We start from the raw sequence: 23,876 nt of genomic DNA on the forward strand, positions 1-23,876 counted from the left end.
TTTAGCAACATTCTGATAAATATTTTCCATAAATCAAAGCCATAACAGCATGGTGAAGCAGATGGCAGGAGACCATATTAAAGAATGTAACAATTATTTTCATTAATAGGGAAATATTGAATCATCATTTTCAGCATGGACTATGTAGTGAGTAGTTGTCAGCTGTGATGTCTGGTGACTGTTTTAAATATCCTTTCAAATGATTAACCCACATTCTCTGTTTTCCAGTGCAGTCTATATACAAAGGCAGAACAAAAACTGTAAAACATTTCATAATTATAGTCTTTCATTTAATATATGCAAAGAAAATATTGGTACATTTTAACGTATTTTTACAAAGATTTTTGTATGTATTAAAGTACACCAAAGTTCTCCATTTTCTTAGAAAATAAGACACATTACTTTGTTATTAAAAATGAAAAATAGCAATAATTACAAATTCTACAGTCTTATTAACAATGTTTTCTTGATCTAACCAATGTCAGATTAAAATTATAGGAATGTTACTTCAGCTATTTGTATATGTAAAACACTATTAAAGTCAAAGATTTTTAACTACATAATAATTATTAAGATTAAATAGCTGAATTAATTTTAGCCTTGTATGCCATAAGCAACTGCTATGCTGTTAGATAAGATTCTTGAATTTCGTTTGCTTTTAAAATTCAGTATCATATTTAAAGAACAATATGTAACTTCTTGATTATATATAATTCTTTCAGCAAAATCAGTCTCTTCTTTTATTTGTATATTTTGTCTGCTACATAAACTACCAGCTTTAACACAAGAACAAAATTTATATTCTATGGAAAAAATACAGTGACAATATAGAATTTTTGCAATAAAACAGTAGTGCAGGGATAAAAGAGGTAGTATTACAAACACAAAAGTCTTTACTGTTATTCTTTATGCCTGTTGGATAATGTAAGAAAAAGACATTTTACAGAGAATTTCATCAGTAGAAAACACAATAGAAGTCATCTGATTATGCAGAAATACACATAAAAATCCCTTTACAAGCAGATAAAAAGTTCCCTTTTATGTATAAAGCAGTAGACAATAGTACTTCATCATTAAGTTGGTTGAATGCTGGGAGATATATTTTTTAATCAAAATAGCTGTTTTCGGATAATCTCCTATACATTCAAATTCTCTATGGACCTCAGAGGGAAAATGTAGCACTGAAAATTTTAAGAAAAGCTATTTTTTCTGCTTTTGGATTGTTTCCTTGTTTTCAAATTAAAATTCATACAAACAATAAAACATTGGAACATCAATGCACAATGATTACAGGAGGCTCATATAACATAGGAGATCAGTAACACTCGAAATGTATTTTGTATTTATTAGGTAAATGTAATGAAATCTCTATATATATGTATACTAAGTCAAACTGACATACTTATCAACATATAGGGCACTGGAGGGATAAATGATGTAATTCCATGTAGCACATAGAGACTATGCCATTATCAATACTGAAACAAAATTCAATCCTTCGGGTGTCTTTAAGAAACCCAGATGGTTGATCTTGCGCTGATAACACAGTGAAATAATTAATTGATTCCAGTTTTATTCCACATCTTACACATCAGATGGTCAGTAAATACCTAAAATGTTTGAATAGGGTCAAAGACATTGTAAAAAAATTTGGAACACTTAGTTATGCCATTTATTTATTTGAATGTTTAAATTCCACAATATCCAAACAGGAAAAAAGTGTTTCCATGATGCCGTGAAGTATAAGAAAATTCCTATATGACTCAGTTTTTCAAAATAAAATAAAAATATATTCCTTTTAAAGTTGTGAAATCTAATTCCCCTCATGACATTATGGTAAATGAGCACACCAAATCAAGACATTCTTTGTATCTTTTTTTTTAAGTAAGAGCTATTAAATATTTGATTTACAGTCATGTAGGTGGGAAAAAAATGAGTTGAAAAAGGAAGAGGAAGGCTATTTCTCAATGTCCCCAGCTCATCTGGCTATTTATTATTTAGAGCTTTTTTAAAAACCTATATAAAGAAAGCCATGGTCACTGATATGCCTATAAACTGAGAAAATACCATCTGTACATATATTCTCCATTTGATATAGGAAAAATTCAAGAAGAAAAGGCACTAAAGAAAAAAATTGTAAAGAGCTGTATCTACTCACAGGAGGTCATCATTATTTTAAGACAATTGGAAGTTGGAAAGGGCTGTTTAATGTGAATCCAAGAAAAAGCAGCCAATATTTAATAATATAAAAAATGATTGGATGGGATATTTTGTTGAAAAAAGAATGAAAAACAATAAAATTATTGTATCTTACTTTAAAGGAAGTTTTATTATAATTGTAATTATGAATTAAATCTTTAAATGAAAAGGGATAATTGTATATTAATTGAATGAATAAATCAATAATTATGCATTAATAGTCCCATTACAGTTGATGCTTTTTGTGACAGCATTGTTTGATAAACATATGCCTCTTTTACTATTATGAAAAATCTCATTTCTGCAAGAAATATTCTAGAGAGTCACACTTTTCTAGAAGTCTATCTTGTTTCTTAGATACTCAAATAATTTGCTTTTAAATTCACACTATTTTTGTTTGGAAATTTATTTGCATCATTTCAAAATGTTATGGTCAGATGTTTATAACACTGAGTAATTATAGTGAAACTGACCCATATATAATAAATAGAAGGCATAGTTTGCTGAGTGGGGAGGACATGTTTGAAAAACGACTACTTCATAAATGAACAACTTTTTTAGTGAATAATCTAAAGTTGGGTACACTATTACTTTCCTATGCAACCTCATCATTATTAGGATTGGGATAATTATATTTAGATAAGTAAGGGTCCCCCCATTGTTATACATGACATTAACCGCACACCTAAGAGACCTGATTCAGGAATTTTTCACTTGGGATCCAAGAAAACATTCAGGAGATCCCTAAGATCTCTGAATGCATGTGAATTATTGTCCATATAAACAGTTCTATACTTTTCTAGGGAGAGGGTCTATAACTCACTAGATTCTCAAGGTATCTGCCTTAAAAAGTTAAGAACTACCATCTAATTAATTTTTAACGTATTTCAGTTGACCGGGACACAGCACAACTCTTTACTCTCTTTAAAAATTCATTACCCTTTTTACAGTTCCCTGACATCTCATAATCTGAATGTAGCAGCAAATATCAGTTCCCTCTCCAGATCTCTTGTGTCCAGGCTCTATCATCCTGTGCCAAGTCCTTATCTCAGCCAAGATTGTGAAGGATAGATTTCAGGGCCCAGTAGTTGTACCTTAACAGAATGGAAAATAATGACTGAGTAATGACATCATCAGTGCAAGTCTACTCAAAATATGAAGAAATGAGAAGAGCAGATAAAATGAGAACTGAAGCCAGTCTCTATCTAATAAAGTGGTGTGTTTTCTATGAACTCCAAAATATATTCCTTATCTATAATTTTTAACATTTAATCAAATTATCAACTCAGATAATGAAGTGGAATTTTGTTATAAAATTAAAAGTATGTAATATCGTCTTGAAAATTATTGAGAAGATGTATCTAATAGCTGTTTCACATGGCATATTTCAGATGAATTTATCTATCAGGCTTTAATGACTGTACCCAGAAGTTAGTAATTATTTTTCCATGTCAAACAATAAAATTATTTTAATTCTCCAAATTCTGAGCAAATGATACAAGCTAAGCCTGAGATAATTATTATACCATAAGGATTTACTATTTTTCTACTTTTATCAGCATTAGGGTCTCACATTTCATAGTGACATATTTTCCATGTGAGAAGCAACTAAAAGATCCTTTCAAAATTTATCTCAAAGCTTAATATTCATGAAAGATTACATCTCACTCAATTTTAGTTTTTAGCATCCTCCCTGCTACTAAAAAGATTTGTTTCTATTATATTAATACTATATTATTTCACCATAGTTTTCTAAGGGCCTTCACAACCTGTTGTCAGTCTTATGCTTCAGAACTCCCCAACAGACATCTTCTAGGGCATCCAGATCTTTCTAATGAAAGTCCTATAAAGATACTTCCCCTATTATTCTCACTTTTATCATTTGGTTGGTATTATTCCTTTATATGCCCTCACTTTCACTCAATTAATGCCTTTCAAAGAGAAGTCAAATTCTGCTGTTCCCATAAAGTTTGTCAGTCATTTTCATTTTCTTTGACCTTCTGTATTTACAGCTTATGCTTAGATTTTTTATTCTATATGTCTTCTATCTTTTGTTTTTGTTTTTCATGCATTCTCATTAACTACCTTAAGAGTAAGACCATATCTTTTTCAACTCTTCTACATTTTCTCAGGACTCACTGCAGTTCTGAGTATGCCTCCATGAATACTCATTGATCGGATGATCACTCTTGGAGGTCCAGCACAGAGCAACGTGCTTGGTAACTTAATTTCCTAACCTAAAACAAGCGCAAGAGATAAAAATCTAAATGAAGCATCATAGTTATAAGTGCTTATAATAAATGCTAACAGTGCAACCAAAGATCATAGGACACTCTAAGTGTTTATAGAAATAGAACCTTACGTTCCTCTCAGAACTGAAAATAATAAGAAATAGTTTGTTTTAATAATTATTTTGTCAATTGGCAATTCAATTTTCAATATTTTATCCATTTGGAGAAAAACCAAATCAACAACTAATTGATTTCTGTCCAATACTGATGAAAAGTTTTAAGTACCTGAAAACTGTCCTTGCAGGGGGACATTTTATATTTTATTTACTAAAATTGATGATCTGACATCTCTTCTTCATAAAAGAATTTGGAATGTGATTCTGATGCAGTCAGAAGCATGAGGAAAACAAAAGAACATATACTACCTGAATTATGTGCATACGTGTACGTGTATGTTTGTGTGAAGGGATACAATTCTGGTCCATATTCCTGAGGAAAATATTCAATATGTTCCTTTTCCTGAACAGAGACTGGAGATATAAATATGCATGGATGCTTTTAGAATTAGTTTAATTGAACCAACTACAATAAAATGAGGATCTAATTTTAGTAACCAATGTTTTTATAAGTTATCCATATTTTATTGTGGAAAATTCTCACATTTATTGTAGATTTGCCTTTCAACCACAAGTGACAGATAATCTATTATACATTTATTTATCCTATAAAGTTTGAACTTTAGACATGTCTACTAGACAATGGAGAAAGGCAATGACCACCTGATATGTTGATCTTGATTCCGGAAGACTGATGTGAAAGTTAAAGAGAAGATGGAAATGAGTAACTAAGAGACTGTTTGTATATTTCAGTCGTTTAACACTTTGCAGTCATTAGTTCCAGTAGTACACCACCAAGTTGCTGCTTTTAAAACATCAATAAAGAGCTATTTCTTATGCTGTACCTCTTTCCAGGAAAACAGAATTTAAGTGGATTTGGACTCCGTAGTCAAAGAAGAAAATACCTTTTTTTCGCCCTCAATAATTCATTAACACTATGATTTTTCTTCCTGCGAATTCTTCTGTTGCTTCTATCAGTTTTTCATGAACAACACATTCCTTTAAGAAAAAAAATAAGCCAAAGCAACATATGAAACACAGAGCATAATTGCATAGCACCAGCATAGAATTGCTTTCCACTTGGTGAATTGGGTCTGTTTATTTCTTATAATTCATCACCATCATCTGAGCTAAAGCTACTTCTCCTACTGCTTTCTTTGGAAACTGCAGGGGAAGTGGCAGATAGCAGAGGATCTGTTCCAAATGGAGAGATTGTGTCATCCAATAGCATGCCATCCAATCTTTGTTCCTCTTTCAATGCAGCACTAAATGATAAATCTGTGAAGTATGACAAAGGATCAGAAAAGGCTATAGCTTGATCACAGAACTCAGGGCTTGGCCTCTGAGACACAGTCAGTTGCTGGCAATAGTCTACTGAATTCTGCTCAGGATGGCTCTGCTGTTTGGTGACATGAGCACCTAAATCAACCGTGCCAAGTGAAGCCAGGGTTGGCAGACCATGAGTACGAGCCTGAATTTCTAGTTCCTGTAATTTCAAACGAGAATCATTAAATAATGACTTTGAAATTGGATTTAACACTAGAGAATAAGCCAGACATAGAATCAAAATATTAACAAGCATTTAAAATGAAGAGTAATACAATAAAAATTATGAATAATCTTTGCAAATAATGAAATTGATACATTTCTGATGCATGAAAAATAACTCTGAGAAAATTACTCAGACTTTTTTTTAAGTTTGGTCTCATTGTTCTACAAAGGTTATGACTGATGATGGTTCCATAGTGGTTCAGACTACAATACAGCCATTTGGAGATAGCAGAAAGTCATCTATTTATTCTTCCTGATTAATTTCTCACTGTAAATGCAGGACCTTTTCATGGAAACGGTAAATGTTTTACCTGGTGCTAAGTATACTCACATTTTTAAAAAATCTTGAGAGTTATAAAAGCCCATATTTTGATATTTTGGATTATATGAACAGATGAGAAGTGACTTAATATACACTGTCACAACATGCCTTGAGGCAACGAAATCCATAGCAATGTTGGAAAGAAACGAAAGAAGGAGGGGAGAATTTAATGTCCAATATAATGTAGAGAAACAAATGTTCTACTTAGTATTATTATTTGATTAGGATAATAATGTGTGCATTTATGAAATGAGTTATATTTTATGCATTTTGTAATTTGTTGTTGTCATTATATATGTGTATATATATATACATACACACATACACACATATATACACATATATGTGTATATACATATATACATATTCAGCCATCTTGATCCTGGATTTCTAGTCAAATCCTAATTGAAACAACCCAATTCACGAACTTCTAAAAAGCAGTAAAATTATCCTTCAAAAGGAAAAATAATTGTTGATAAGAGAAAAAATAAATGAGACCAATGAAGAAAACTGATGACAGCTGAGTCATGTGTAAGCTATGTGACTCATGGCAACATTCTTATAAAAACCTGAATCCGAAGTAGAAGTCGCCTGTTAGCCTGCTCTAATTTCTTCTGTCTGTGTTCTAATTCTCGGGCTCTCTGTTGTTCTTTTTGTAGCCACTTGATGTACTCCACTGATGCTTTTAGAATGGTTCCTTTGTTCCAGCGCATATCACTGTAGAACGGAGAGATAACCTTTTCACAATTGTGCATGTCAGCAGAATTCATAAGAACTTACAAAATCTTTTACATTAATATGAAATAATGATTTACATGACTATTATTCACTCTTAGATATTATTGCTTCTGAATAGAAATTTTAATAGAATAGTTAAGAAGCCCTTACATAGTAAAATTAATCCCAGAATGAAAATAAGTGTCAAAAGAAAGTAATAAAGTGACTTTTTGTGGGAGAGCTAAATGCAATATCATGATTCTACCATTACAGTTTTTATATTTTTAGTGAAAATTGCTTTTATTATTAACTCCAAGATTAAAATCTATGTGCAGTATTTCTGCATTAATGAAGTAGGAAATGTACATTACTGAGGACTTAAGCCTAAATTTTTTAAGATCATTTCAAATATAGCAATCTTTTAACCTATTTTCTAATAAGGTTGCTTTTATGTTTCTAAGAAAAAAATAAAGTCCCTCCTGAATGGTGATCCTGAGCAATTGTGAAACAAATCAGACTCTGGCAACATCACTTTATGTAACAGAGCAAACTTTCTAAAACCATTCAGTCATTTTTTTTCTATACAAACATCATCAAAACTTTTTAAAAGCTTGATGTGAATAGCTATTTTTAAATACATTTAAGATAAGTAAATATAATTAAACATTACTGGATAACTTTTTAGGCTATAGCATAGAAGAAATCATTTCATTAAAACTTACTTTTAAGACAGGAGAAATTAAAGATATGAAATTGTGGAAGAGGCTACTGATTTTGATATCTGAAAATATACATTAATGAATGTAATACTGCATGAGAACTAATAATATGTTTGGAGAATGAGTCCAAAGTAATTGCTAAATGTTAATCAGAGTTGTTGGAAAACCTGGATACATTTTGAATTTAGAGTCACGAGATGTTTTTAATATAGCATAAAGTACACAGGTAGGGAAATATAACATTTTTCTACATATATTTTTGGTGATGTGACAATGCCATTAGCAGTAAAATATTAAAAGAAGAGACATTTTTCTACCAGCAGGTGAAAATGCTTACTGGAGCCTGGATAAGAGCTCTGTTCTACTGCAATGCACCAAAACATTGTCAATGGACATCGCAAGTTTGAAAATGCTTTGTCATTTCTTTAAGGCTATAATGGCTGTTGGTCTCATTCCACTCACAGGGGGTGAGGGGAATGAGTGGGATGGTGGTGGTGGGAAGGGTGGGGAGAGACAGTCTATCTTTGGTGCTAAACCAAGTATCTGTAACTGAAACATGTAATGGACTCTAAACTAAAATTTAAGTAGTAGCAAAAGCCTTATGGACCCTTATTTTGTGTCATTTTTTCTCATGGAAAGAAAAACTTGAGGACAGAGAAACAGATTTAAAAAAAAAGATAACCCTAGCCATATTTGAAGTTTAAAGTACTATTAGTTCAAAAACAAACCTTCAAAATGGTAGTAGAGAACACACAATGAGCCTCCCTTCAATTTGTACCTGATGTCACTTACAATAATTTTTTTAAGTTCCTCTATTTTAAAGAAATTTAAATGTACTAGATTCTTTCCTATTTATTTTTTATATTTACTAAAGAGACTTTTGCCTCTCTCCCAAAACAATTTCAACAAAGTAGGCGTTACAAATATTATATAGGGTGGTACCATATAAACACAGACACACCAATAAAGGCATGGCTAAAGAATGAATGTTGATAGTTGATGCTGGCCCTTCATTTTCTGCACAACAATTTTTTAAGATCTTAAAATGTTGGTGGATTAAAAGCCTGAATGCATTTACAGTCAGAGCAGATAATACAAATGTATAAATTGGAGTAAGGAGTGCTGCCAGGCAAAACTATGGAAAATGTACAATCTGTTGTTATCTTAGGGGTGTACATCCACTTAAAAGCATTAAAAAATAATTTTAAAAAAAGATTTTAAAAAGAAAGAAAATAATACTATGACAGGTCTGAATTTTTTTTTTTTTTTTTTTTTTTTTTTTTGCTTCAACATTTTGTGACTCCTGACTTAGAAAGTTTTGTCAGGTCTCGTATTCTACACCAACTATCATTCTTACACAAAAGCAGGAGGAATTTGGTTGTAGAGGAGAGTAAAGATTAAGTAAAAAAACTTCAAACTATTTAGAAAACTTTTTACAGTGCAAAAACAAGAGTAATAGAGTAATTAAAGATCTAATAATACTTTTAACTTTCTACTCATGTAATTTTTGTAAACATGGCTCACAAAAACACATATGGACAAAAGTGTTTCCAAGAAAGCTAAAGAGGACAACTACTACATGTTGTAGAAGCTCTTCACTCTTTCTCTTTGATTGTTATTTTTGTTTGGGTTTTGTTTTGTTAACACCGGTCAAGAGATTGTCATTGCCTGGTCATGTTTTTTTCATGTAATTTTCTCAACCTGTACGTCTCAATTACAGCTGTTCTCTATATTACTTTTCCTTCTGACCTCACCATTTTGACCTGCAAAGAAATAGAACTTTCTGAATATTTTGATACATAGAAATAAAAACTTCATAGAATTCAAAGTGTCCTCAGGTATTAGCTTTTATTTCCTAAGCCAACTCCAAAATATATTCCAATCATGAGCTGGAAAGGTACTCAAAGGCCAACCATGCCACAGTTGCTGCTATATGCCCAAGAGTATATGGTGTTTAGGAGATAAGCCCCAGGTTTCCTCTCTCAATTCAGTACTCTTTCTGCCAACCTGTGGCTTTCCCACCTTTCAAATGCATCTGTCATAAGAAATACGCTTTATATAGTGACTTGGCACACTCTTAGTAAATAAAACTGCAACAAAGATTTCACAGGGCTTTCCTATTCTCTTTACATGTAATACTCTCATATTTTCAATGCTAGTCTTCCTTTTTTGTTTAAAATGTTGCATTTGTCTCATTTGAGTGATTCCATGACTCGTTAATAGGTATGGCACATAATTTAAAATATCTCATACTAGATAATTGTATAGTCTGATATACTTTTTATTTTTTAAAAACTGTTCTTAGTCATTTTAATGGTTGTAGTCACCTGTGCAACAAGTTATTCAAAAATTTGCTAAACTCAAACTAAAATCTTGCATGGTCTTTTTTTTTTTCAGATCCACTGTTTGTTAATTTCCTCATTGTCATAACATAATAATGTCATTTCTTCTATTTTCTCACCCTCAAAGTAAATTTGCCTCCTCTATGCTACCCTTCCCTTTTCCCAGCATTCTTGTTTCCTGTGACTTTTAGATTATCCCTAATAACATTTGAAAATTTGACAAATGGATCCAGAATAATTTTGTCACGTAGATGGGTACTCCTTAGTCCATGGAGCCAGACCATGGTTCTCAGGTAGAGTCATTTTAAGAGGATACACTCTGGATTCAATCATGTGACCCTCATTGCTAAACCCTAAAGAGGGACACTGGAGCAACAGGTGAGGCCACAGCAAGCCAAGGAATAAAATGTATTTAAACAGAATTAGTACTGAGATTTTTGGAATGTCACACATTTCAGTGAAGTGTCTTCTCTACCTGTGATATACGGAAAAATCCATGTATAGACATATTCAACATCTAATTAATGTGTTTTCCATTAGACCCCAAATAAATGTTATTTGCCTACATACAATACAATAGAAATAAAACAAATAATAACCCTCCTTTCTGAGATTCATAAGGAAGAGAAAAACAATGCTTGCAATGCAGTTTTCCCAATTCTGGTCTATCATAAATTGAATTTTCATATTCTAGACCAAGGGTAGACAAACTATGGCCCATAGCTTATTTTTGTCAATAAATTTCACTGGATGAGGTCAAGCTCATTCATTCCATGTTGTCTGTGTCTGCTTTCATGCTACAATGCCAGAGTTAAATAATTGTGACAAAGACTTTTGTATGGCCCGCAAAGCTTGAAATATTTACTATCTGGCCCTATACAAAAAGTACTTACCATTCTATGTTCTAGAAAATGAATTAGAACTAGAAAGGAGTCTTTAGATAAAGTTTTTTTAAAATTTGGAGTAATAATCTCTCATAAAACTTTATAACTTGCAAACTATTCCCATACACCTTATTTGATTTTATTTTTATAAAAACACAGGCATATAGGGAAGACAAGTGTTTTCTTTAGCTAACCGAGTCGCCTGTTTAGAGACTTTAAAAGATTTGAAGAGTTTGGAGTAGAGTCTAAATTAGGCCTGAGCTCTTCAGACCCTAAATGTCTTCACAATCTAGTATGTACATAAGGACAAATATTGCATTCCCTTTTCTAACAAATTGTTGAATTGTCCAAATAAATGAGCAAATTCGGATTTAGAGAAAAAGTGCTTTAAAATCTCAGAAACATAACGTGTGTGTGTGTGTGTGTGTGTGTGTGTGTAGGGTCTTATTCTACCACCCAGGCTGGAATGCAGCGGTGCGATCATGGCTCACTTCAGCCTTGAAATCCTGGGTTCAAGTGATCCTTGTGTCTCAGCCTCCTGAGTAGCTTGGAGTACAGGTGCATGCTACCATATCAAGCTTGCTCTTTCCTTCTTTCTTTCTTTCTTTTTTCTTTCTTTCTTTCTCTCTCTTTCTTTATTTTCTTTTTCTTTCCTTCCTTCCTTCCTTCTTTTCTTTTCTTTTTTCTTTTCTCTTCTTTTCTTTTCTTTTCCTTTCTTTTTTTTAGAGATGGGATCACACCCAGGTTGATCTTGAACTCCCGGCCTCAAACAATCTTCCTGTTTGGTCCTCCCAAAGTACTGGGATTACAGGCATGAGACAATGTGCCTGGCCCACAAGTATCACTTTATCAAACATGATCATTTCCGGATAATGAATAATATCCAGTATTTGGAGAAAAAAGTTCTCAGTTTTTTAAAAAATTTATTATTATTATACTTTAAGTTTTAGGGTACATGTGCCAATGTGCAGGTTAGTTACATATGTATACATGTGCCATGCTGGTGCGCTGCACCCACTAACTTGTCATCTAGCATTAGGTATATCTCCCAATGCTATCCCTCCCCCCTCCCCCTACCCCACAACAGTCCCCAGAGTGTGATGTTCCCCTTCCTGTGTCCATGTGTTCCCATTGTTCAATTCCCACCTATGAGTGAGAATATGTGGTGTTTGGTTTTTTGTTCTTGCGATAGTTTACTGAGAATGATGATTTCCAATTTCATCCATGTCCCTACAAAGGACGTGAACTCATCATTTTTTATGGCTGCATAGTATTCCATGGTGTATATGTGCCACATTTTCTTAATCCAGTCTATCATTGTTGGACATTTGGGTTGGTTCCAAGTCTTTGCTATTGTGAATAATGCTGCAATAAACATACGTGTGCATGTGTCTTTATAGCAGCATGATTTATAGTCCTTTGGGTATATACCCAGTAATGGGATGGCTGGGTCAAATGGTATTTCCAGTTCTAGATCCCTGAGGAATCGCCACACTGACTTCCACAATGGCTGAACTAGTTTACAGTCCCACCAACAGGGTAAAAGTGTTCCTATTTCTCCACATCCTCTCCAGCACCTGTTGTTTCCTGACTTTTTAATGATTGCCATTCTAACTGGTGTGAGATGGTATCTCACTGTGGTTTTGATTTGCATTTCTGTGATGGCCAGTGATGGTGAGCATTTTTTCATGTGTTTTTTGGCTGCATAAATGTCTTCTTTTGAGAAGTGTCTGTTCATGTCGTTCACCCACTTTTTGATGGGGTTGTTTGTTTTTTTCTTGTAAATTTGTTTAAGTTCATTGTAGATTCTGGATATTAGCCCTTTGTCAGAAGAGATAACTAAAATCAGAGCAGAACTGAAGGAAATAGAGACACAAAAAACCCTTCAAAAAATTAATGAATCCAGGAGATGGTTTTTTGAAAGGATCAACAAAATTGATAGACCGTTAGCAAGACTAATAAAGAAAGAAAGAGAGAAGAATCAAATAGATGCAATAAGAAATGATAAAGGGGATAACACCACCGATCCCACAGAAATACAAACTACCGTCAGATAATATTACCAACACCTCTACGCAAATAAACTAGAAAATCTAGAAGAAATGGATAAATTCCTCGACACATACACTCTCCCAAGACTAAACCAGGAAGAAGTTGAATCTCTGAATAGACCAATAACAGGAGCTGAAATTGTGGCAATAATCAATAGCTTACCAACCAAAAAGAGTCCAGGACCAGATGGATTCACAGCCGAATTCTACCAGAGGTACAAGGAGGAACTGATACCATTCCTTCTGAAACTATTCCAACCAATAGAAAAAGAGGGAATCCTCCCTAACTCATTTTATGAGGCCAGCATCATCCTGATACCAAAGCCGGGCAGAGACCCAACAAAAAAAGAGAATTTTAGACCAATATACTTGATGAACATTGATGCAAAAATCCTCAATAAAATACTGGCAAACTGAATCCAGCAGCACATCAAAAAGCGTATCCACCATGATCAAGTGGGCTTCATCCCTGGGATGCAAGTCTGGTTCAATATATGCAAATCAATAAATGTAATCCGGCATATAAACTGAACCAAAGACAAAAACCACACGATTATCTCAAAAGATGCAGAAAAGGCCTTTGACAAAATTCAACAACCCTTCATGCTAAAAACTCTCAATAAATTAGGTATTGATGGGACGTATCTCAAAATAATAAGAGCTATCTATGACAAATCCACAGCCAATATCATACTGAATGGGCAAAAACTGGAAGTATTCCCTTTGAAAACGGGCACAAGACAGGGAGGCCCTCTCTCACCACTCCTATTCAACATAGTGTTGGAAGTTCTGGCCAGGGCAATTAGGCAGGAGAAGGAAATAAAGGGTATTCAATTAGGAAAAGAGGAAGTCAAATTGTCCCTGTTTGCAGATGACATGATTGTATATGTAGAAAACCCCATTGTCTCAGCCCAAAATCTCCTTAAGCTGATAAGCAACTTCAGCAAAGTCTCAGGATACAAAATCAATGTACAAAAATCACAAGCATTCTCATACACAAATAACAGACAAACGGACAGCCAAATCATGAGTGAACTCCCATTCATAATTGCTTCAAAGAGAATAAAATACCTAGGAATCCAACTTAAAAGGGATGTGAAGGACCTCTTCAAGGAGAACTACAAACAACTGCTCAAGGAAATAAAAGAGCATACAAAGAAATGGAAGAACATTCCATGCTCATGGGTAGGAAGAATCAATATCGTGAAAATGGCCGTACTGCCCAAGGTAATTTACAGATTCAATGCCATCCCCATCAAGCTACCAATGACTTTCTTCACAGAATTGGAAAAAACTACTTTAAAGTTCATATGGAACCAAAAAAGAGCCCGCGTCGCCAAGTCAATCCTAAGCCAAAAGAACAAAGCTGGAGGCATCACACTACCTTACTTCAAACTATACTACAAGGCTACAGTAACCAAAACAGCATGGTACTAGTACCAAAACAGAGATATAGATCAATGGAACAGAACAGAGCCCTCAGAAATAATGCCGCATATATACAACTATCTGATCTTTGACAAACCTGAGAAAAACAAGCAATGGGGAAAGGATTCCCTATTTAATAAATGGTGCTGGGAAAACTGGCTAGCCATATGTAGAAAGCTGAAACTGGATCCCTTCCTTACACCTTATACAAAAATCAATTCAAGATGGATTAAAGACTTAAACGTTAGACCTAAAACCATAAAAACCCTAGAAGAAAACCTAGGCATTACCATTCAGGACCTAGGCATGGGCAAGGACTTCATGTCTAAAACACCAAAAGCAATGGCAACCAAAACCAAAATTGACAAATGGGATCTAATTAAACTAAAGAGCTTCTGCACAGCAAAAGAAACTACCATCAGAATGAACAGGCAACCTACAAAATGGGAGAAAATTTTCGCAACCTACTCAAAAGTTCTCAGTTTTAATGAAATATTTTCAAATCATTATTAATGCTACAGATTCCATGTTTTCACTTTTTTTTTTTTTTTTGAGATGGAGTCTTGCTCTGTTGCCCAGGCTGGAGTGCAGTGGCATGATCTCAGCTCACCACAACCTCTGCCCCCTGGGTTCAAGCAATTCTCTCACCTCAGCCTCCTGAGTAGCTGGGATTACAGACATGCACCACCACACCTGGCTAACTTTTGTATTTTTAATAGAGACAGAGTTTCACCATGTTGGCCAGGATGGTCTTAAACTCCTGACCTCAAGTGATCTGCCCGCCTTGGCCTCCCAAAGTGCTGGGATTACAGGCGTTCGCATTTTTAAAGAAACATTCAACATTCTAAGTTAACACTTTATTTCTCAATATTTACAAGAGTAAGTAATTTGTTTGATGGACATTTTGTGCATACAGCACAAAGCCTGGTCAGCATCAATCAATATGCTTTTATAATTCCATTTGTTACTTGTGTGTCTCCAAAATTCGGGGACCTTGGAAAATCTAACAATTCTATTTTCACTTGCACACAAGTTTTAAATTGGAAGAATTGTTATACTCATAAAAATTGAATATACCAGTCAGCATCATAAGTAGTATTTGACATTATCACTAAATTTGACAATATTGTCACCATACAGAAAGACTCACTATGAACTGAGGAAAAATAACTTATTTACTTCTTATAGCTCAAGAGGACAACTCTTAGTACCAGCCCTGATGCTCAATAACAATCAGACTGGAATAGACATTTTAAAATGAGCCCAGCAATAGCCTTATTTTTGCCATAAGCTGCTTAGTTTCCTAGTCATTGGTTCTCTCCTCCCCTCTTCCCTCCCATTCATTTTGGGGGTCTTTAAATTATAACATTATTATAGAAATGATTGTTGAACTCACGGATCATTAGACTTTGGAATAAGAGTGCCAAGCTCCTTGATTCGGTAATTAATATTATACCTTCTTCTTCTTTCAACTATTAAAGAAGAAATATTATTGATTATTCTCATTAATGCACAGTTCACTTTTGGTCAGCTGTAAACATTTTTAACAATCTTTTAAAAACAATGGGAAAAAAACTTTCCATTTAGTCAAAAGATAACACTTCTCAAGAATAAAATAAAAATTCTTATTCTAAAAGTAAAGGTTTCAATATTAGAATTATAAATCTATGATTTACATTGTTTTAAAAACATTTTGTCACAAAACATTTTTTAAAATTCCTTAAAATACTATAATACTCATAATGAAATGTGTATAAGTATATATTAATATGTATATCTGTTTGATTATTTCATACATTGGCAATTTGTCAGTCCATCAGGATTGTAATCATTCGAGGTCGTGCAACACTCTTTACTCTTCTCATATACTGTCCTCAAAGCCTAACGCAACGTTTAGCACATAGTAGGTCTGTGTATCCAATTAGACTCTATGACCTCCTTGAGGGCAGGGACCTAACTTACTTATTTTTGTATCACCAGAGAGCTTGACATATAGGAGGTGGTAAATAAATGTATATTGATTAGGCTGTAAATTTATTTTTCTATTTTAGTTTCCAATAATATATAAATAAGTGGTTTTTATACTTTGGCACTCTTTAGACACACATGGAAGGATTGTTAAAATAGATTTGCACCACACACTTAAAGATTCTAATTTTAGTGTGTCCTGGAAGTAGGGGGACAAGAGTGGGCAAGAATTTCCATTTCTAACAAGTTTCATGGTGATGCTGATACTGTTTTTGTGGGGCCAATGCTTTGAAAACTGCTGATATAAGCTCTTATTCAGAGACTGTTTTCTCTTTTTGCATTTCCATACATTCACTGCTTATGGCAATTTTCTGAACATCGTAAATGTTCAACATACAATATATATCTGTCAAATTTCCTGTATTACTCTTCTCTAAGAGCAGTCTTCTACTCTATATTCCTAATATCAAGAACCATAACATATACTTATACATGGTATCTTTTTCAACAGATATGTTTAAAGCTTTTGGGGAAGTAAAGGTAGAAAAGGATATGAAGAAGAAGGAAAATATATTTTTTTAAATGTTGGAAAATACTTAAACAGTTCACATGTGAGAATTATGAACTGCTACTAGAAACAAGGAAAGTCATCAAAGACTATCAATTGCCTTGATGAACTTACTCTACAAAGCAAATTACATGAATGAATTTGACCTTTAGGAATAATACATTGTGATTCCTCTAAAATGAGAATATAATTGGTTCCGGTAAGAGTTTATTTTCCCTCTTCACCAATCCTATTTCCCCCATGCACATAATTCAAATAACAGCAAAATGACACCACAAAAAACACTGACTAGAAAATAAAGGTAAAGCTAATAGAAACATATATACACACATATAATACATATATACTTATATAGAAATGTATATATATAACATATGCATATATAAAATAATAAGAATTTATTAATAATTTTGTGTCCACACACATTAACTCTTATAAGCCAGACTTTTAAATACAAGATGAAGAACAACTATGAAGGAAGTTCAGAGATTTTTTTCTCAAAATAAGGGACTGTTTTTGTCCTGTCACATTTCTTTAAGATATTTTATTTAAATTTATCTGATGTAGAATGTCAGAACCTTCTTCTCTACTCCTCTTAGGTAGTAGTCTATGAATTTTTAAATGGCTAATCAGAATGAGAAATCTGGCTCCCAATGGTGTTCATACCTAGTACTAGTTTCTTGTAAAGGAGTCAAGTTTTAAGAAATTACTAAACTACTTCATGTCATGGTGGTTTCACTCTTCACAAAGTTTTTGACATATTCACTTAATCCTGTACTTAGATCCAGGCAAGAGAGGCTCTTACTCTGATCAATATTTAGAGGAAGCACTCTTGCCTTCTCTGGCCATGCCTCTCTCCACTCAGCAAGGCAGCCACAGGGCCAAGGGAACCCTTCTAAACTATATTCTGGGTTATCAGCGCAAGCAATTTCCTCCCTAATTCCCTGAGTTCACTTCCAGAGCCTGTGCAGACCACCTCCCTGGGTCCATCCTCCTGAAGACGGAACATGACACCGATGTGCTCACTGGGGGCCCCAGTTCTGACCAATGGGCAGTTGTTTGCAGGGCTGTATATGGAGCTTGAATGTACAGGACAGGGTGTTCACCGTCACATTTGAGGCCACTTGTAGCACAGAATGGAATAGGGGGTGCAGAAAGAACAGTGGGGGGCTGCAAGCTGAGAGCTGACACTGCCCTGCCCTGACATTTTCACGCCAAAATCCTATGAGCTGAAAATTCTAAATTCACTCCTGGCCTCTGGGTCTTTATGATGAATGGAACATAATTTTATGTAAACTTCTGGTAAATTGGACTTGCTTTGTAATTTTGCTATGATCATCACAAGTTTTTAGGGTTTTTCTAGATTCATTCTATTTAAAACTTATAATTTTTTTAAGTGTTTGTTTCCTCCAAAAGCAAGATGATGTAGCAGGTGTATCTAGATTAAGAAACACTTCGATAATGGATATACAGGACACCATGTTACTCTACATTAAATGACTTGTTTAAGCTGCAGACACAGAAGAGAGAAGGTAGGATTAAGGTCAGTAATTGTTAAGTGGCTGATTAAGAGAAAAGTCCATAGTTCCTCAATTTACTAATCCCTTCTCTCAACCATTAGCTCTCCCCACTCATAATCTGGACCAAAGTTATCTGCTCTGACACTAAAGCCTTTGAGAATAAAATCATTTCTCGGAGGACTGTTATGACCACGTGCCAGCTCTTGTCTTATAGTCACACACTCAGCAAACATCACTGTGACACAGGCAGGTGCTTTACGAACAGATGCAGGTTTCACAAGTACGTGTATACTCAATTTCAGCTAGTGATACATAAAGAAATTAGTCATTAGTTTTAGGAATTTGCAATATTTTATTTATTTTAATTTCATTCTACTCTGTTCTCAGTTTTTCATTTGGCTTCCAGAACGAAAAGGCTTCACACTCAATTAGTCAAGCTCACTTGAGACAGTTACACATTTAAGACATGACCAAGCATTCTAAAGCTCAGCCTCGCTGCCAAGCTACTTTTCTTGCCCGATTTCTCCATCTCATATGACCTGTTATCAGAGTCTAATTGACCCTTAGGAAGGCATGAGGGCTCTATTTGTTCCAGAGGTGAAATTCAGCACTGCAACACAGCAATGCCTTTCAGATAACATATCATTAAGAAAGGAGGAGCAAATTGACACAGAAAAATGAGAACCTGGAGTTATGTTTCTTATGATTTAAATGTTGTACATTTTCAAAAGTCACTTTTATCTCTTTAAACCTTTGAGTCAGTGAGTCACAACAGAATTCAAATGTAACCAAATGCACTCATCTCAGTCACAGGCAGCCTCCTTGGAAGTGAATGATCAAGGAGGGAATTCGAGATGTTTCATTTTGTGAAAATAGATAGCTTTTCTGAGAGTTCACATTGTTAATATTTCCCAAAATAAATCAAGTTGTATGTGCAATTAATTTTGGCCATCTGACATCAAAATACTAATGGAGTATAATAAAAGACCACACACCTTAACCTCTATGCATTTCCTTTTGCATTAAATTTATATAGAAAAATATATACTCACTGAGGTTGTGGTTGTCCTTTTTTTGTCTCTCTTTTGCTAAAGCTCTAGTGTCAGTTTCTGATCAAAAGAAAAATAATAAAAACCATGCTTAGTTCTACCTTAAAACCCCTCTAGGCAACATAATTCAGAACTCCTAGGTGAAAATAAAATATTATTTGCTCCAAAATGGTACAATAATATTTTTGATGCAAATATTCAGAAATTTGGAAAACAGTACTCTTCAGTGAAAGGCAATGGCAAAGCTTTTAGGCTCTGGGATAATAAAAACTGAATTTATTTTCTGGCCCTCCATTTAATAGCCATGTGATCTATTGCCACACTTCTCTGTGTTTCAGGCTCTTCATCTGTAAAATGACTATAATACAATACCTACCTTAAAATCATTGTGATAACCAAAAGAAATATAGTGTACAGAAAATATAGTATTCAATTATTATTTTCAGAATTTTGAGATTCAGAAATTATTCCAACCTAAATATTTTATTAGTAATTATTATTTCTACATCCCAAGAGTTGCAACTCACTATATTTCTCAAATATCCATATGAAACACTTCCACACTTTCTTCCAGTAAATGGCACTTCCCTGTATATATGGTGTGGTTGTATTTATATGACCATCAACCTCCAGGATGGCCTACAATGATTCTTAATTTGTAGTATTCACACCTTGTAATTCCCTCCCACATTAAATAAATAAGGCTGACCTGTGAAGCCACTAGCTTGTTGTGGAAATGACTAGTATGGTATCCAAAGCTAGATAATAGGAGAAATTTTTAACTTTCACATTGGCATCTCTTTGATCTCTAGTTGTCATGTCATGAGGACACTCAAGCAACCCTATGAAGAAGTCCAAGCAGTCAGGAACAAAGACCACTTGCCAACAGGAAGCACTATCCTACAAGAACTTGAGTGAAACACCTTGGGAGTGCATCCTCCAGCCTCAGTCAAGTCTCAGGTGTCTGTACTTCTGGCTGACATCTTGACTACAGCCTCATAAGAGATTCTGGTCTGAACGAATTCACTAGGCCACTCCTGGATTCTTGATGCTCAAAGACTGAATGAGATTATAAATGTTTATTACTTTGAGATTATAAATGTTTATTACTTCAAGTTGCTAAATTTCAGGGGTAATTTGTTGTTATGCAACAAAAATAATACAATATTATTAGAGTTATAGTTTAAAAAGTTAATAAAATAATACATTTTATTTAAATGTATTTATTTAAAACTATAGTCATTAATTTTAGTCTGAATAATTTGGATGCATAGACATTTTTGAATTATTGATTGAGCTTTAAGAGTGGTCATGTTGTATTTATTTAAAATTTTAGCATGGTGTTTGAGCTCCAAACCAAAAGTTTATTGCAGAACTCTCAAGTGAATTTATTTACTTTATTCTTACGGAGGATCTAACACTGGACTTGTAAGTCAGGAAACCCTTACGTTGATCCAGTTCTGCCTGTAATCAGCTGTTACACCTTTAGGAAAGTAGCTCCTTTGACCCTGGGTTGATTTCCTCATTTATTTTGGAAGAATTTGACTATGCTCCTATAATTTGAGTTGTAACAATTAAAATAAACTATTGAAAACTCAGGGTTTATTTTCAATTAAGAAAATTAAATGTGAGTCTATCATGAAATCCATAAAACAAGCTAAAAAGAAAAAAAAATCCAATATTTGTTTTTTATCGAATTCTGCATACAAAGAATAGACTAATTTCTCTAATTTCTTATTTCACTTTGTAACCATGTTAATAAATGGCATCTATTTAATATAAAAATGAGCCTATGTTAAATGAAGCTGTCTTTTATATATGTATGTATATGTGTGTGTATATACATGTATATATGTATATAAAACATATATGTGCATTTGCTCAATTTCCAAAATAATGAATCAATTCAGTCAAACTATAAGTTATTTTAACTTACTGCTTGATTATCATAAAAAGAAAAGATGAATTTACTGTCTGCCTTCTTTTTTGTAACTGTTTTGTTATACTTTTAAAATCCTAGTTAGCACAATATATGTCACTCATAACTTATGTCATTAATAAAAATAAAAAGGGTAAAACTATAAAGGCAACATTACCTGTAATTTCTCTTTTCATTGGTAGACTACTTGGACAAGAAGCACTTGTAAGCCCCATGTTAATTGGTGAAATTCCTTGTTCACCGCTATACACATCCAAAATACTTCCAGATAACTTGAGAGGAAAAAGGAAGAAAAGATTAATAAAAACCTTCTGTGCAAATTGATATATTTAGTTATATATATTACATTTTCCACTTTAAATGTGGCATTTTGTTAATAATAATTTCTAATTTGGGGCATTTTGCTTTTAAACAAGACGAGTATGCGTTAACTTTTTAAAAGATGCATTATAAAATGCTTACAGATAAGATGCGCTGGAAAAAAGTTATATGTGTTTAAGCAAAAAGAGAAATCAGTTCATGTATGAAGGAAAATTCCTATTAATATTTACAAAGTTATGGAAGTTTGATCCAGCATATGACCTGGTTATAAATGGATGTAATTAAAAATATTATTTTGGACAAAAATCAATATACATCTTTGCAAAGCTGGAAAGTTCACCACATCCCACAAATTAGGTATAACGGTTGAACATTTTGGGAGCCTTCTTAATACCATCAGTGCTACCAGCAACTCACAGTCAAGAGGTGTTTTACACTGTTAATTAAATGAGAAACTCTTCCCTTCCTGGAAGGCATACTTTTTCTCATTGTACACTTAATGTTCTAGATTATTATAAATATCCCAGCTGGTAACCAAAAGTAGTCTAAAACTACTTTTGCCTCTAGTGAATATAGGGTACATCCAATTATAGCAACACTGCAATTCTTGAACTGCTTCTTGGGAACAATTTTTCAGAAAACCTAAGTTGCTTTATACACAATTCAAAATTGCACCAATTCATTATTCAAAGTGTGCTTATTGATTTGATTTCCCAAGAAAATCAAATTTAAGTAATATTCATATTTCAGGTTAATACTCATTATTCCAGAACAAGCTGCATTCACTATGCAGGATTTGAAATTTTAAGATATTTCCATTGTGAGTATCTTTCTTCCACTTCCGTGCAATAAACCAAGAGCTGAATAAGAAGCAATTTTTTTTATTTCCTCAATGACTAGGAATAAAACATGTAATAAAACAATGCTTTAACAAGTCTTCATGAAGAATCTAACTTCACAACCCACTTTTTGCAAAACTCCAATTCAATTTGAGAGAACTGATAAAATCAGACAGGAAGTAAATATGAAGAAAGGACATATTATATCCAAAATTAGTTTCTGAGATAATAATCTATTACAGTATATATAATAAATGTTGTATATACCTGAGGGGAAAAATTGGAAAATACAGTTGAAATCGCATCAGTTTATATGCATATCAATAAGGACATTTTAGACTTATATGGCTCTCAGATGTATTTTTTCATATTTTTTCATTATTAACTCTATTAGGACTCTTCACGTTTACTTTATATAAACTTAATTGTAAGAGAATTTTTGCTTTATGGGTCTTGGAAGGGAGCTATAAAAGCCAGCTATTGGAGTCATCAGCTATTTCTCCTCAGTTTTCTCATCTGTAAAATAGGGACAAAGTTGAGCAAATTAGGCAGACAATGTGTGTTAGTATCAAATAAATACAATTATTCTTTGGAAGAAATCCAAAAAGCAGATGTTTTTCTAAGATGTGACTCACTTAGCCATACTTTTTAAAGTGTAAATTTTCCAAGGTCATTTTTGAAAGGCCTGTTGGTTATGAGCTGAGGCATCACCAGCTTGAATTGCACATTTCCACTGTGACTTTGAGAAGCATAATGGGCACGTTGAACAAAAAGGGAGTGAGGGGGACAGAACTAGGAAAAGGGCACTTTCCCTCTGAAGAGCCTGAATTCAGATGGACTTCAATGAAGAAGTGGCAAGTTGCAGAAATGTTAAGGAAGAAAAGGAGCCATATAACAGATATACTGCAACAATAAAGTAAGAGGTACCTAACTATAGCATTTCCTTGCCTCCATATTACCTAGTCAGACAGCACCCAGTGCATTATTCCTTAGAAATGGGGTTTAAATTCTGATAATGAATCTAATCCTGCTGAACTGTAGCTGTATTGCATATTCTTCTGATCTTGATTATTGTCTAATTTATGCCCTAAAGCACAATAATTAATATCCTA

General features: G+C 33.6%; 1 protein-coding gene across 8 annotated transcripts in view; it reads right to left on the reverse strand.

Moving 5' to 3' along the window:
- Positions 1-268: 268 nt before the first annotated feature.
- TFEC (transcription factor EC) overlaps positions 269-23,876 on the reverse strand; it is a 235,737-nt gene continuing 212,129 nt past the window's right edge. For 4 of the 8 annotated variants that reach the window (XM_016958062.4, XM_016958064.4, XM_016958061.4 and 1 more), the window contains 5 exons: positions 21,762-21,876; positions 19,669-19,725; positions 15,957-16,032; positions 6,989-7,136; positions 4,991-6,032 (listed from right to left, as the gene is read on the reverse strand). In XM_016958062.4, the coding sequence (XP_016813551.4) occupies positions 5,652-6,032; positions 6,989-7,136; positions 15,957-16,032; positions 19,669-19,725; positions 21,762-21,876 (777 nt within the window). In that variant the 3' untranslated portion in view covers positions 4,991-5,651. Of the gene's footprint in view, positions 6,033-6,988; positions 7,137-15,956; positions 16,033-19,668; positions 19,726-21,761; positions 21,877-23,876 lie in introns of all 8 variants that reach the window. The other 4 variants (XM_063813847.1, XM_016958065.4, XM_024357611.3 and 1 more) reach the window with 2 other exon arrangements.

Source organism: Pan troglodytes, chromosome 6 (genome assembly GCF_028858775.2).
Source record: "Pan troglodytes isolate AG18354 chromosome 6, NHGRI_mPanTro3-v2.0_pri, whole genome shotgun sequence".
In the NCBI taxonomy this organism is placed as follows: Eukaryota; Metazoa; Chordata; class Mammalia; order Primates; family Hominidae; genus Pan; species Pan troglodytes.